Source organism: Puma concolor, chromosome B4 (genome assembly GCF_028749965.1).
Source record: "Puma concolor isolate L17-30 chromosome B4, mPumCon1.1.hap2, whole genome shotgun sequence".
Classification (NCBI taxonomy): Eukaryota; Metazoa; Chordata; class Mammalia; order Carnivora; family Felidae; genus Puma; species Puma concolor.
In genome coordinates this window covers 51,025,809-51,038,079 of record NC_141673.1, presented here as the reverse complement: position 1 = coordinate 51,038,079, position 12,271 = coordinate 51,025,809, and the positions used below count along the sequence as shown (strand labels likewise).

Here is a 12,271-nt window from a genome sequence, read left to right as displayed (position 1 = left end):
ACTCAATGATCTGATATAATTCCGCTAGAGAAATAGAAACATTGAGCAAATTTTTACACATGTCTTATTTCACAACCGCAAATTGTTTTGGGCATAGGGCACAAAAACAAAAACTTTGTTATCACCAGAAAATACAACTCTTCTAGCATCTGCCGATGAATTTACACTGTATTTTGCTGAGCTGTAGTAACATCGTAGAGCATTCAATGTTTCCCTTGGTTTTTAATAAAATCCATGTTCCACTGAAATGGTCTGATATGAAACAACAGTGGAGACAACAAACTACACCAAACCCATCTCTGTCATCTTTGCAGCAGAGGAAACTAGCACTGGGACCTCCTGGACAAACCCACACAGCTTTGCAGAGAGGCTTGAAAGTCATCATGGTGTGTAGGCACATATGGTGGCCATTCTCACGTTTACTAGATTCTTCTCTTTTTCTTTTAACCAAGACCATAGCTGAGGCTTGCAAAATTCATCAGGGTAGAGGCTCACTGGAGTCATAAAGCCGAACCCAGAAGTGGGTCCAAATCTGTACGAGCTCCTGTCACCGTCACTACTATGCCTAGCAGGCATGTTAAATGAATGTGGCTCTGGGAGCCCAGTCATTGTTTGCACACCCTAGTATAGTAAAACCTTGGATTGTGAGTAACTTGTTCCGCGAGTGTTCTGCAAGACGAGCACACATTTCTAATACGTTTTAACTTGATAAACGGGCGATATCTCACAATTCGAGTAGGATGTGACACCGAACGTCAGGTGATCACAAGTGAGCCAATGGTGGTTCTCTCTCTTTCTCTCTCTCTCTCTTGCTGCAGGATTATGGGTGATCACCTCCCATGCTCGGATGCTTGGTCTCAGGCTGCGGTGTTTGGCAGATAGCAGTGATTTTTCAGAACGTTGGAAGGTGCCCACAACTGGCACGAGTGTATTTTTTTGTCATTTCAAAGCAACTATGGACAGTCCTTTACTTTCCCATTCAAGAGTAAGCTTAGGAATGTTTTGCTTCATTCTAGGTCATCGGATAGCTTCCTTGTTAAAGTTGCATGGAAAGAAAAAGGTCCCATTGAGCCAACAGATAGCAGTGATTCTGCTAGTGATAGTGAAAGTCGTCCTACACAATAACCCTCCTCTCTCTTGTCTCCCCTCACACCAGCCACGAAGGTTTTCAAGGTAATTTCAGGTTAATTTGTTTATTTTTCTTTATATTTTGTATTTTCTTTACTATTTGGTATTATATTACAGTATTGTAGTCATTTTTATATGAATATTTTGGGGTTGTGGAACGAATCATCTGAGTTTCCATTATTTCTTATGGGAAAATTCGCTTTGATATACAAGTGCTTTGGATTACAAGCATGTTTCCGGAATGAATTATGCTCACAAACCAAGGTTTTACTGTACCATGTTTTAATTCTCCACTCTTTGAGAAGAAGTCACAAACCAAGCATCCTTTGCTTGCCTTGTGATGCTTTAAAAAGCTAGATTAGTTGCCAGCATTTAAAAGTTAGTAGATTTCATGTGTAACTTCTTTTAAAAAATTAGGAAGGCAGAGCACTTGGCAGGCTCAGTCAGAAGAGCGTGTGACTCTCGATCTCGGGGTTATGTGCGTTTGAGCCACATGTTGGGTGTAGAGATTACTTAAAAAAATAAATATTTTAAAAAATTTAAGGGGCACCTGGGTGGCTCGGTCGGTTAAGCGTCCGACTTCGGCTCAGGTCATGATCTCACGGTCTGTGAGTTCGAGCCCCGCGTCAGGCTCTGTGCTGACAGCTCAGAGCCTGGAGCCTGTTTCAGATTCTGTGTCTCCCTCTCTCTCTGCCCCTCCCCTGTTCATGCTCTCTCTCTGTCTCAAAAATAAATAAACGTTAAAAAAAAATTAAAAAAAAATTTAAAAAAATTAGGGAGGCAATATGGTATAGTGATTAAGAGCCAAGAGTTGGCAGCCAGATGCTTGGGTTCAAAATCCTGGCCCTACCACTTATTAGCAATGTGCAGTTGAGGACATAGTCTTTAGGTACCTTAGTATTCTCATGTCCAAATGGTGACGAGGAATAATAACAGTACTTACCTAGAGGGTGTTTTTTTTTTTTTTTTTTTTTTAATAAGGATTGAGTTTTTACATTAAAGCGACTGGACCAGTGCATAAGCAAGTGGACGTGAGCGTTCACTCTAATGATTATCAACACTGGACATGTTCCAACTCCTCCCTTGGATGGAGCCTTCAATTTCCCATTTGTCACTGTCCTCACTTGGATGGGTCTCATTCACTGACTTGCCTCACCCCTGAGGGCTTCGGAATTTGTGACCCTTTGAATGAGAATACACCAGCACTCAGTGCTTCCAATTTGATTGGAGATCTCCACAGAATCATTTGTTTAAAACATACTTATTGAACACCAACTCTGAGTTAGATAGCTCTGCTCTGGCCACTGGCCATGAAACCCCAGAGAAGTTGGATAGCAAGGAGAGGCAGGGCCGGTTAAATCTCATGAAGTTCTTAGGCACGAAGCTCTCTTTTCCGCCAAGTGATTCCAACTGGGAAGGTCATACAAGCACATCATATGGTGGGGAGGTTACACTAAATGGGTCAGGGGTGTGGCCTAGCAAACAAGGGTAACACATGGTTATTAAAGTTCTGAAAAAACCAAAATGCTCTCACAAGTGCTTGAAATCTCAGTATCAATTGGTCACATGTGCAGAACTGAAAGCCAGGGACAAAAGAGAAAGAGCAACGACAGCTGTTTCGCAATCCAACAAGGGGAGGTCCCTAGAAATTTTATCGTAAATCACAAGTACCTGTTTGTATAACATGACAATGACCGACATTTCCATGCTGCCCACAGACGTACATTCTTGATCCTCAAGAGGACACTACCTACTCTATTGCTTCTCAAAAATCTGCGTTTCTATTTTTTACTTTTTATATCAAAATTATACGTGTCAGATTTCTGCAAGAGCAGCCCTTTACTTCCGACTTCCCCAGGTACAACTTTTGGCTGTTGCTCTATTGGTAAGTAACATACAACTGTTACTATTTCATTACATTTCAGTGCTAGTCATTGACCTTCTATTATGAAAGATGGGGAGTTCGTTCTCTCCCGCTCTATACCAACACGACACTCATATATGTTGCTTGTCCTGTGGGCTCCCCCCATTCTTCCAACACAGTTTTGTCTTAATTTTTCATAAGATCGGTATTTTCCTCAGACTATGTAAACAGTACTCACAGACAAGTCATGTCGCATACCATGCCTTTTCATAGGACATGTTTTCCCTGTAGTCGTCTGTTGTCTTGGTGTCTTTGTTTGCTTAGTTTTCTTGGCTTTATCATGAATCCAACTCCTCAGATTTCCCAGATTATATAAAGCTCCTCTTAATATGTAAAATCAGGGGTACGTGGGTGGTTTAGTCGTTTAAGCATCAGACTTCGGCTCAGGTCATGATCTCACGATTTGTGGGTTCGAGCCCCGCATCAGGCTCTGGGCTGACAGCTCGGAGCCTGGAGCCTGCTTCGGATTCTGTGTCTCCCTCTCTCTGCCCTTCCCCTGCTCATGCTCTTGTCTCTCTCTCTCAAAAACAAATAAACATTAAACAACTAAACATATATATATATATATATATATATATATATACACACACACTGTATATATATATACTATATATATTATACAATATATACTATATATACTATATATGTATAGTACATATATACTATGTATATATAGTATACTATGTATACTATATACTATATATACTATGTACATACTATATATTATGTATACTATATATATATACACGCTATATACTATATATACTATATACTATATATACTATGTATATACTATATATTATGTATACTATATATATATATATACACGCTATATACTATATATACTATATATATACTATGTATTATATATACTACATACATATGTATATATATACTATATATACTATATAATCAGATGAGGGATTCTAGCAAAGGTTCACAACTTGTCTGGGCTGTTTGCTTCCTAGGGTTGCTACCCAGATCTTGGGAACTTCCTTCCCACAGACCCTGCGAACCCAGATAGATGTTCTCTTGACTTTTGTTACACTTATTAAACATGGAGGCCATTAGACTGAGGTGGCTCTAATGCTGTGCTGGCCTATAGAAGCAAACCAAAATCTCAGCCTGTCAATGTCTTAAGGTCACACAATCAAAAAGCTAAGGAAAACCAATCACAAACAGCCAACTGGGCTTTCGGCTACATCCAACCAATAATCTCCTTTCTTTGTATCTGCACTTCCTTTATGTGTCCTCCCCAGGCTCCTGTGGGTAGAGTGACCCTAACCACTTCCAGTTTGGCACTCCCTGACTTGAATCTATTTTTGCTCAAATAAACGCTTAAAATGTTTAATGTGCGTTAGTTTATTTCTTAACACTAATGACATTAGTAAACTAATAACACTTAGTTTACTTCTCCCCTCTTTCATTCTGTAATGGCTATTCTTTGGATTTTGTGTCGTTTGGACTCAGCCTGAATAATTCTTCTGTAGTCTAGATTCCTCATTTATTTGTTTTGTTCTCATTTCTGGACTTTTCCCTCAGCTTCATTTTCCAATATTTTAATTTCTGCCACATTATGCTCCGAGAGCTCTTTGTCCCCCTCAGTGTGTTATGTTATATTAGTAGTCGTCTCCTGCCTCCCACAGATACAACATCACAGGTTGTCACTAATGTTAATGAAAGCTCTTTCCTTGTTAAAGTTTTCTCCTTCCTGAATGTGCAGCTTCTGTTTTTCTTTTTTGTTTCTGGTTACAGTCTTGCATATTAGATTCTTTCCTCAGGTGTCTGCTTTTTCATAGCTGTCTGTTCACATTAAGGAGAGCACCCCTAAAAGGCTGTTTGAAAGCTGGGTGTACCTGTGGTCTTCCCTGGATAGTTCAGGCCAGGCTGTTTCTTTGGGTCACATGGCCCTGATTCTTTCTCCCACTTTGAGGGTATTAAGCCTGGCCGCCTGGCTTGTTTGAGCCTTCGGAGGGGAAGAAGGCTGGCAGTCTTAGGTATATACACTTTCCCTATATATATTCGGTATATACACTTTCCCCTCACCTGTTTTTAGAATGGTACTGCTACACTCAGCTGGGCTCTCTTGTCCGGAGACCCTCCATGTCATGCTTTCCAGAGAATGGACCTAGGTTCTGGCTGTGCTGGCTGGGGGAAGGCATCTAGGAATAATTAACAGACTTCCCACCATTCCTCCTGTCTCCCCTCTACCATCACTCTCACTGCTGGAAGTTCCTGACTCCACTGTCTTGCTTTTGTTGGGAGTTTTGAATGCAAACCAGGTTCCCTGTCAGCTTTCCCTTCTGCTTCTATAAATTCATCTTGCTCCATCTTCTCTGCCACTTCCAAATTTGGTTGCTGTTGGGGCACCTGAGTGGCTCAGTCCGTTGAGCATCTGACTTCCGGCTCTGTGCTGACAGCTCAGAGCCTGGAGCCTGCTTTGGATTCTGTGTCTCTCTCTCTCTCTGCCCTTCTGCCACTCATGCTCTGTCTCTCTCTCTCTCTCCCTCTCAAAGATAAATAAACATTAAAAAAATATATTTAAAAACCCAAAAAACAAATTTGGTTGCCGTTAACTATTTTCCCCTACTCCTTTTGGGTTTGTGCCTTTTGAAAAATCTTATACTGTCATTTAAAAACGGTATGGGGTGGGAACAGAGCTAAATGCCAGCGTTCAAGCTATCATCTTTTGACCTCTGAAGATTTAAACCCACTAGTCATCCTTCACTATCAGAACTGACTCTTAAAGTGAACACGCATTCTTTGCTTCTCAAACAGTTGTCGGAAGAGGTAGAAAATGACGCTGTCTTTTGTTTAAAAATTTTTGTCTATATTAGAAGACAGGTAAAATCTTCTGAATTCTGGAGCTAATTAAATATGACTCAACAAAGCATCCCAAGAACATTCTATAATAACTAGCTATTCATGGATCTTACTCTGCTAGTCAAGGTACTTTGCACAAAGGGAGTAGAAACGTGTCCAAACTACACTGGACACACACACACACACACACACACACACACACACACTCATTCAGCTTTACTTGCAACTGTATATATGATACCTGGCAAGTAAAACAAGTTATTTGATTTGAAATGGAGCAGTGAGTAGAATTTTTATTGCAAAGTTGGCAAAAAACTTGAGCCATTCTCTTTAAATACGTTTAAGACTTAAGGGGAAAATGACAGATTTGTTGTGCTTGTCATAAAGGCTGCTTTACGATTTTATAAATAAAAAAAAGCAAGGCTTTGTTCCTGAAAACAATTCAGTCTCAACTAAAAAAGAAAGCCAACAAATTAACTCCACTCACAAAACGCTGTCTTTTGCGTTTCTGATATAGGATGCGGGAAGGGTCATCAATCAGGTGGAGGCAGCGATGGGTGGTGGTGTGGCAGCAAAACCCATGTGAAGTCAGACAGAATGGGTTTGAATCCCGTGTGGCCCTGATGAGTTCTGGGTCTTGGGCAGGTTACCCAGCTGAGCCTTTCTATTCTAGAAAATGGGCATTGACGCCACAGGGCCACTTTGAGGACTAATAATGTAAGAACACACATAAATTGCTTATCGCCATGCCTGGTACAAAGTAGATACAAACTGTAGTAAAACAGCAAAAGAAAACACCCATATCAACGTGACTTGACTGACAACCGCGCATGACAGGCAGCCGGGGCTCTCTGGCTTGGAAGGCAGCCGGGCCGTGTTAGAGGGTTCGCGCTCTGGCATCTGATTGGCTGAGCTGTCAGAGTTTTAGGATGTTGTCCTATACCCCATCCTTCTGCGAGGCTGTTCCACTTTATTTGCTATAATAAATTGTTCCATGTTACAGCAATAACATCAATAAAAGTAATGCCTGATGTTAATGCGCTATGAATGTCTCATCAGGAACTGAAGAAAATTAGTCTAAAACTGCTCACCACATCCAAAGTCAGAGAGGCTCATTTCTCAGTCAATTAGGTATGAAGAGTGAGGCTTAAGCCAAGTGTAAAAGGCGCCAGTGGAATGCGTCCCGAGATGAGGGCCTGCCTCTTACCACTCAGGTTTTCACAAGGTAAAGATGGATGAGGACTTTGTATAAAGATAGTGAGATACGTCAATAAAGCCCTGCATTGCCTCAGTTTCACTAACAGTACCTGCATGTGTTTGAGAACAGCATCCCTTGGTTTCCTACCCAAGTGCCGTAATTGTGTGCGGTACAGCTTGAGTTAAAATATTTCATGAGGCTCTATATGTAAGATAAATAGCAATCATCATAATAATGAACACTTGTTAGGGTTCATAATCGGTTCTAGGCACTCTGCGTATACCAACTCATTTAATCTTGTCAACCATGCTATCAAGAAGGGAGCAAGTGCACCGTTTAATAGATAAGAACATGGTACAGAGAGGTCAAGAGAATCGAGGAGTGGGGTGGTCTAGGCTCTGAGGCTTGCTCTTAATCATTTTTCAAGTTAGTGTATCTTTGGCTCACACAAAGGCCTTTGCTTAAACATCTATATTCATTGTCTCCTTCAAAGGCTCATTTTCTGGAGTGAACAGTTGTTAGTAGAAGATAGTAGAAGATTGTTTCTGATGGACTCCTTATTCATTCACTCAACAAAGAGAGGGATTAAATAAGCACCGTGTAGGGGCGCCTGGGTGGCTCAGTCGGTTAAGCCTCCAACTCTTGATTCTGGTGCAGGTCACGAGCTCACAGTTGGTGGGATTGAGCCCCGCATTGGGCTCTGCACTTGGAGAGCAGAGTCTGCTTGGGATTCTCTCTCTTTGTCTCTCTCTGCCCCTTCCCTGCTCTCTTTCTCTCTCTCAAAAAAAAAAAAAATAATAATAATAACATAAAAAAAAATAAGCACCTTGTATACGTCAGGAACTGTGTGAGGCCTCAGGAGTTTACTATTTCATAACAATAAACACGGATTCTGGCCTTTTTAAAAATTCTTATTTATTTTTGAGAGAGAGAGCACGAGCAGGAGGAGGAGCAGAGACAGGGAGGCATAGAATCCAAAGCAGGCTCCAAGCTGGCAGGCAGCACAGAGCCTAATGTGGGGCTCGAACTCATGCAATGTGAGATCATGGCCTGGACTGCAGTCAGGTGCTTAACCAACTGAGCCACTCAGGTGCCCCTGGCCTTTTTTTTTTTTTTTTTCTTTAAAGTAAATTCTGTTTTCTCATTTGGGAAAATATGAGTATTTTCCATGAGGAGACACAAACTCACTATGGCGATAAGTTGCATAAATGGAGCTGTAGCTCCATAGACGGGCTGACAAGCATGTCTGACAAGCTTATGTGTCACATCTCCGTCTTCATCCAGGAATAGCATCATACTGGTAGCTTCCATAAACCGCTTCAGCTTACCGCTGGCTAAAAGTCAGGCCGTTCTTGTGGGGGTTTTGGGGTAGTTTCTATTGTTGGTATTAAATGTAATGCTTAATACATGTATAACACCATCAAAAAGCATAATTTTAAATGACTCTTCATATGAATAAAATATGTTGTACTTGTGTGTACCTGAATACACTTCGAAGTGTATTCAAAGTGTATTCAAAGATTAAGCAGCTAAGTGCCAACTTAAAAAAAAAAGAATATATCATAGGATTAGTTTCTACATGGATACTCTCCTTTATAGTTAAACTACGCTTTTGTGTATATCAATTTTTTTCTTTAAATTTTTAAAAACGGAGGTATAGTTGACACACAGCGTTACGTTAGTTTAAGTGCAAAATACAGTGGTTCGACAGGTCTACTTGTTATGCTATGCTCACCACAAGTGCGGCCACCCACCACCTGTCACCATGCAATGCTGTTACAATACCATCGACTATATCCTCTATGCTGTCCCTTTTGTTCCCATGACTTACTCATTCCATAATGGAAGCCTGTATCTCCCACTCCCCTTCACCCATTTTGTCCATCTCCCTACTCTCCTCCCCTACGTATATCAACTTTTAAGAATAAGTCTATTGCAGGGGCGCCTGGGTGGCTCAGTCGGTTAAGCATCCAACTCTTGGCTTTGGCTCAGGTCGTGATCTCTCAGTTCGTGGGTTCAAACCCCATGTCAGGCTCTGCACTGTTAGTGCAGAGCCTGCTTGGGATTCTCTGTCTCTCCCCCCACTTCTCTCTGCCCCTCCCCTGCTCGTGCTCTCTCTCTCTCTCAAAATAAATAAATAAACTTAAAAAAAAAAGACTAAATCGATTGTATGAAAAACCATAAAGACAATTTTCCCACTTAAAATTTGGAAGTAAAATGACTATGTGGCAATAGAAGCTTCTGAGCAGTGGGTGTCTTTGGCCTGTGCACAAGCAATACACATCTCTAAGGACAGGGAGTGCATTTTCAAAACGTAGCAGAGGGCCTAGGCGTGGTAGGCGCTCAGGACGCATTTATTTAACGAAGGCAAAGGGAAGAAAGAACGGAGTGGACAGTGCGCCTCTGTGAGAAGCCAGCAGTTTATGCCCTACTCCAAGAGAGGCCGTTTTCATAGCCAATTCTGAAGGAATAAATAAATGGAATGGAATAAACAGAATAGAGAGCAGCTTTGAAGCTACACGGGGGTTGCGGCAGCCACGTTGAGCCCCAAACATTTTTAGAATAGTAAGTTCTGATGAGCTCTCCCTTAATTTCAGTAACCAGCGCTGTTGAGAGAATAACCGCATCCCGTTTCATGGTGAACACACTGAGAGGCTAAGCGACCCAGTTAAAGTCATAAGTGACTTCGGTAGTACCTAGAAGAGGTCCAGAGTCTTCCAAATCCCATCTCACCTTTCTACATATCATAGAGAGGCATGTAGACACCTCGGTCCTACTCTTCTCCCAGGAGGCCACACTGGCGTTCAGGAGGTGGGTACAGGTGCTCTCTCATACACATAGCTTCTTGTCCTTAACACTGATTCTGTGTTGTAGGTCCACTATTTTTAGTGTTGCGCCAGATCTGTCTGATGTATTGGTTATAACTGAAATTTCATTTTCAGTGTTGCATTTATATTGTCAAAGTTGCAGCGGACAGCCCCCATTTCACACTGCCCAGTTGAGAACTATTTTTGCCTTAACCGCTGACATAAATGCAATCCAACAGAGTGTAGCGAGGCATGGCATAAAGTGCCTTGATGTAAACTCATCACTCTTTCTTGAAGGGACCACTCCTTGATCACAAACATTGCCTCTTTGGTCTTCATGTATTAATCATTTGCTTCATTTTCTTGGGGCATTTAAGGATGAACGTAGTTTATGGATATTAACAGCATAAAAACTTCAATTCCCATTCTATAAACAGGGGCTGAAATTTTCAAAGCTGTTTTACCAAGCAGTTATTCATCTAGAGCCCGAGGAAAGGAGGGAATTAAACACATTTATAGTTCTGCTTTTCTTTTTGGTTTGGTTACCCAGACACCTTGGACCATGCAGGAATTCAGAAAGTTACTAAATTAAGAGATAATATTTCAGTGTTGTAAAATGGCTTATAGATGCATAGTGGGCAGATAGGAGGATAGTTTTAAAAGGAAATAAATGCAACTTTTGTTAGTGAAATGGATTATTGTGAAGACTTAATCACAATATAATAAAATGTAGGGAACCCATATGCATTTATATGCTCATTTAATTATTCATGGTGGGGGTGAGACACATTTATTGGGCACTTATTACTTGCCAGGGACTGCACTAGGTAAAAATATGTTATATACCTATATACTAGGTATATAAATATGTTATATACCTATATACTAGGTATATAAATATGTTATATACCTACATACTAGGTATATAAATATGTTATTTTACATAATACTTCAAACAATTCTATATTTTGTAAAAGGCGAAAGATTTATGCGATCTGAAGAGAAACCAGAGTATAAACAATCCTATATTTTGTAGATATCCTTATTTCCATTTGCCAGATGAAGAAACATAAGACTGGAGACAGTTTAAGTAAATGCCCCATTCACAGCGCTCCTTAAGTGCTAGAGGTGTGAGTGGCTCTGTATGTTTGTAACATTACAGGGAAACTTGGCAATGACACTTAAAACATTTTTCACACCTGTAAGCCATTTGACAATACAATTTCCTAATGTCTTTTTTAAATGCTGCATCAAAAAAAAATCACTTTTACTTACAACTGATGGTTATTCCAAGTTCCACATTATGCTTCTTAGGGAGCTTTACATGAAACGTTCCACTACTTGGGATGACAGACTCTGTAATTTCAAAACAAAGAAGAGTACGTTTGTAGGTGACCAGGAAGAATGGAGCACCAATCAATGGAAATGCATCAGGGATTCTTGTATCATAATCGTCTGAAGTTCAACTTGTAGGAATTGAAGTAAATGAATGCCTATAAAATCCTGATAAATTGCATTCCTGGTTAAGAGTGGATGTCCTGCCCGGAGGCAACTGTGTGCATTTCACAGCAACAGCTGAGTTGAGTATTTCTTAAGTGTTATTCAGGCAACATTTGCATCGAATTTGCCTGGAATGCAAGTTCCAAACAGATTCCTGAATCATCCGGGATCTATGGAATCAGAGTTTCTGAAGATAAAGCCTAGACGTCTACATTTTAAACATATTCTCCAGGTGATTTTTTTTTTTAACAGATTTTTTAAAATGTTTATTTAAAAAAATTTTTTTAATGTTTATTTATTTTTTGAGAGAGAGATTGACAGAGTGTGAGCAGGGGAGGGACAGAGAGAGAAAGGAAGGCACAGAATCTGAAGCAGGCTCCAGGCTCCAAGCTGTCAGCACAGAGCCTGACACGGGGCTCGAACCCACGAACTGTGAGATCATGACCTGAGCTGAAGTCAGAGGCTCAACCGACTGAGCCACCCAGGTGCCCCTTTAATGTTTATTTTGAGAGAGACAGAGAGTGAGTGGGGAAGGGCAGAGGGAGGGAGACATAGAATTTGAAGCAGGCTCCAGGCTCTGAGCTGTCAGCACAGAGCCTGACATAGGGCTAGAACTCATGAACCATGAGATCATGACCAGAGCCGAACCCAGATGCTCAACCAACTGAGCCACCCAGGTGCCCTACTCTCCAGGTAATTCTTAGGCATACTAAAGTTTAATCATAGGTCTGGTTTTACATATATATATATATATATATATATATATATTTTTTTTTTTTTTTTCTCTTCAACCATATTTTTCCAGAATTTACCTAGTCAGCAATTCTTTTTATCAACTGTTTCTTGAAGGTAGCTAGGGGAATAGGTTTTAAGAGAAATTTCAGTTTGATG

At 40.7% G+C, this 12,271-nt stretch overlaps 1 protein-coding gene across 14 annotated transcripts in view; it reads right to left on the bottom strand.

The window, feature by feature from the left end:
* Positions 1 to 12,271, bottom strand: part of GRIP1 (glutamate receptor interacting protein 1) — a 684,764-nt gene that overhangs the window by 60,641 nt on the left and 611,852 nt on the right. For all 14 annotated transcript variants that reach the window (XM_086712887.1, XM_086712895.1, XM_086712890.1 and 11 more), the window contains one exon: positions 11,156 to 11,236. In XM_086712887.1, coding sequence (XP_086569013.1) covers positions 11,156 to 11,236 — 81 coding nt within the window. The remainder of the gene's footprint in view (positions 1 to 11,155; positions 11,237 to 12,271) is intronic.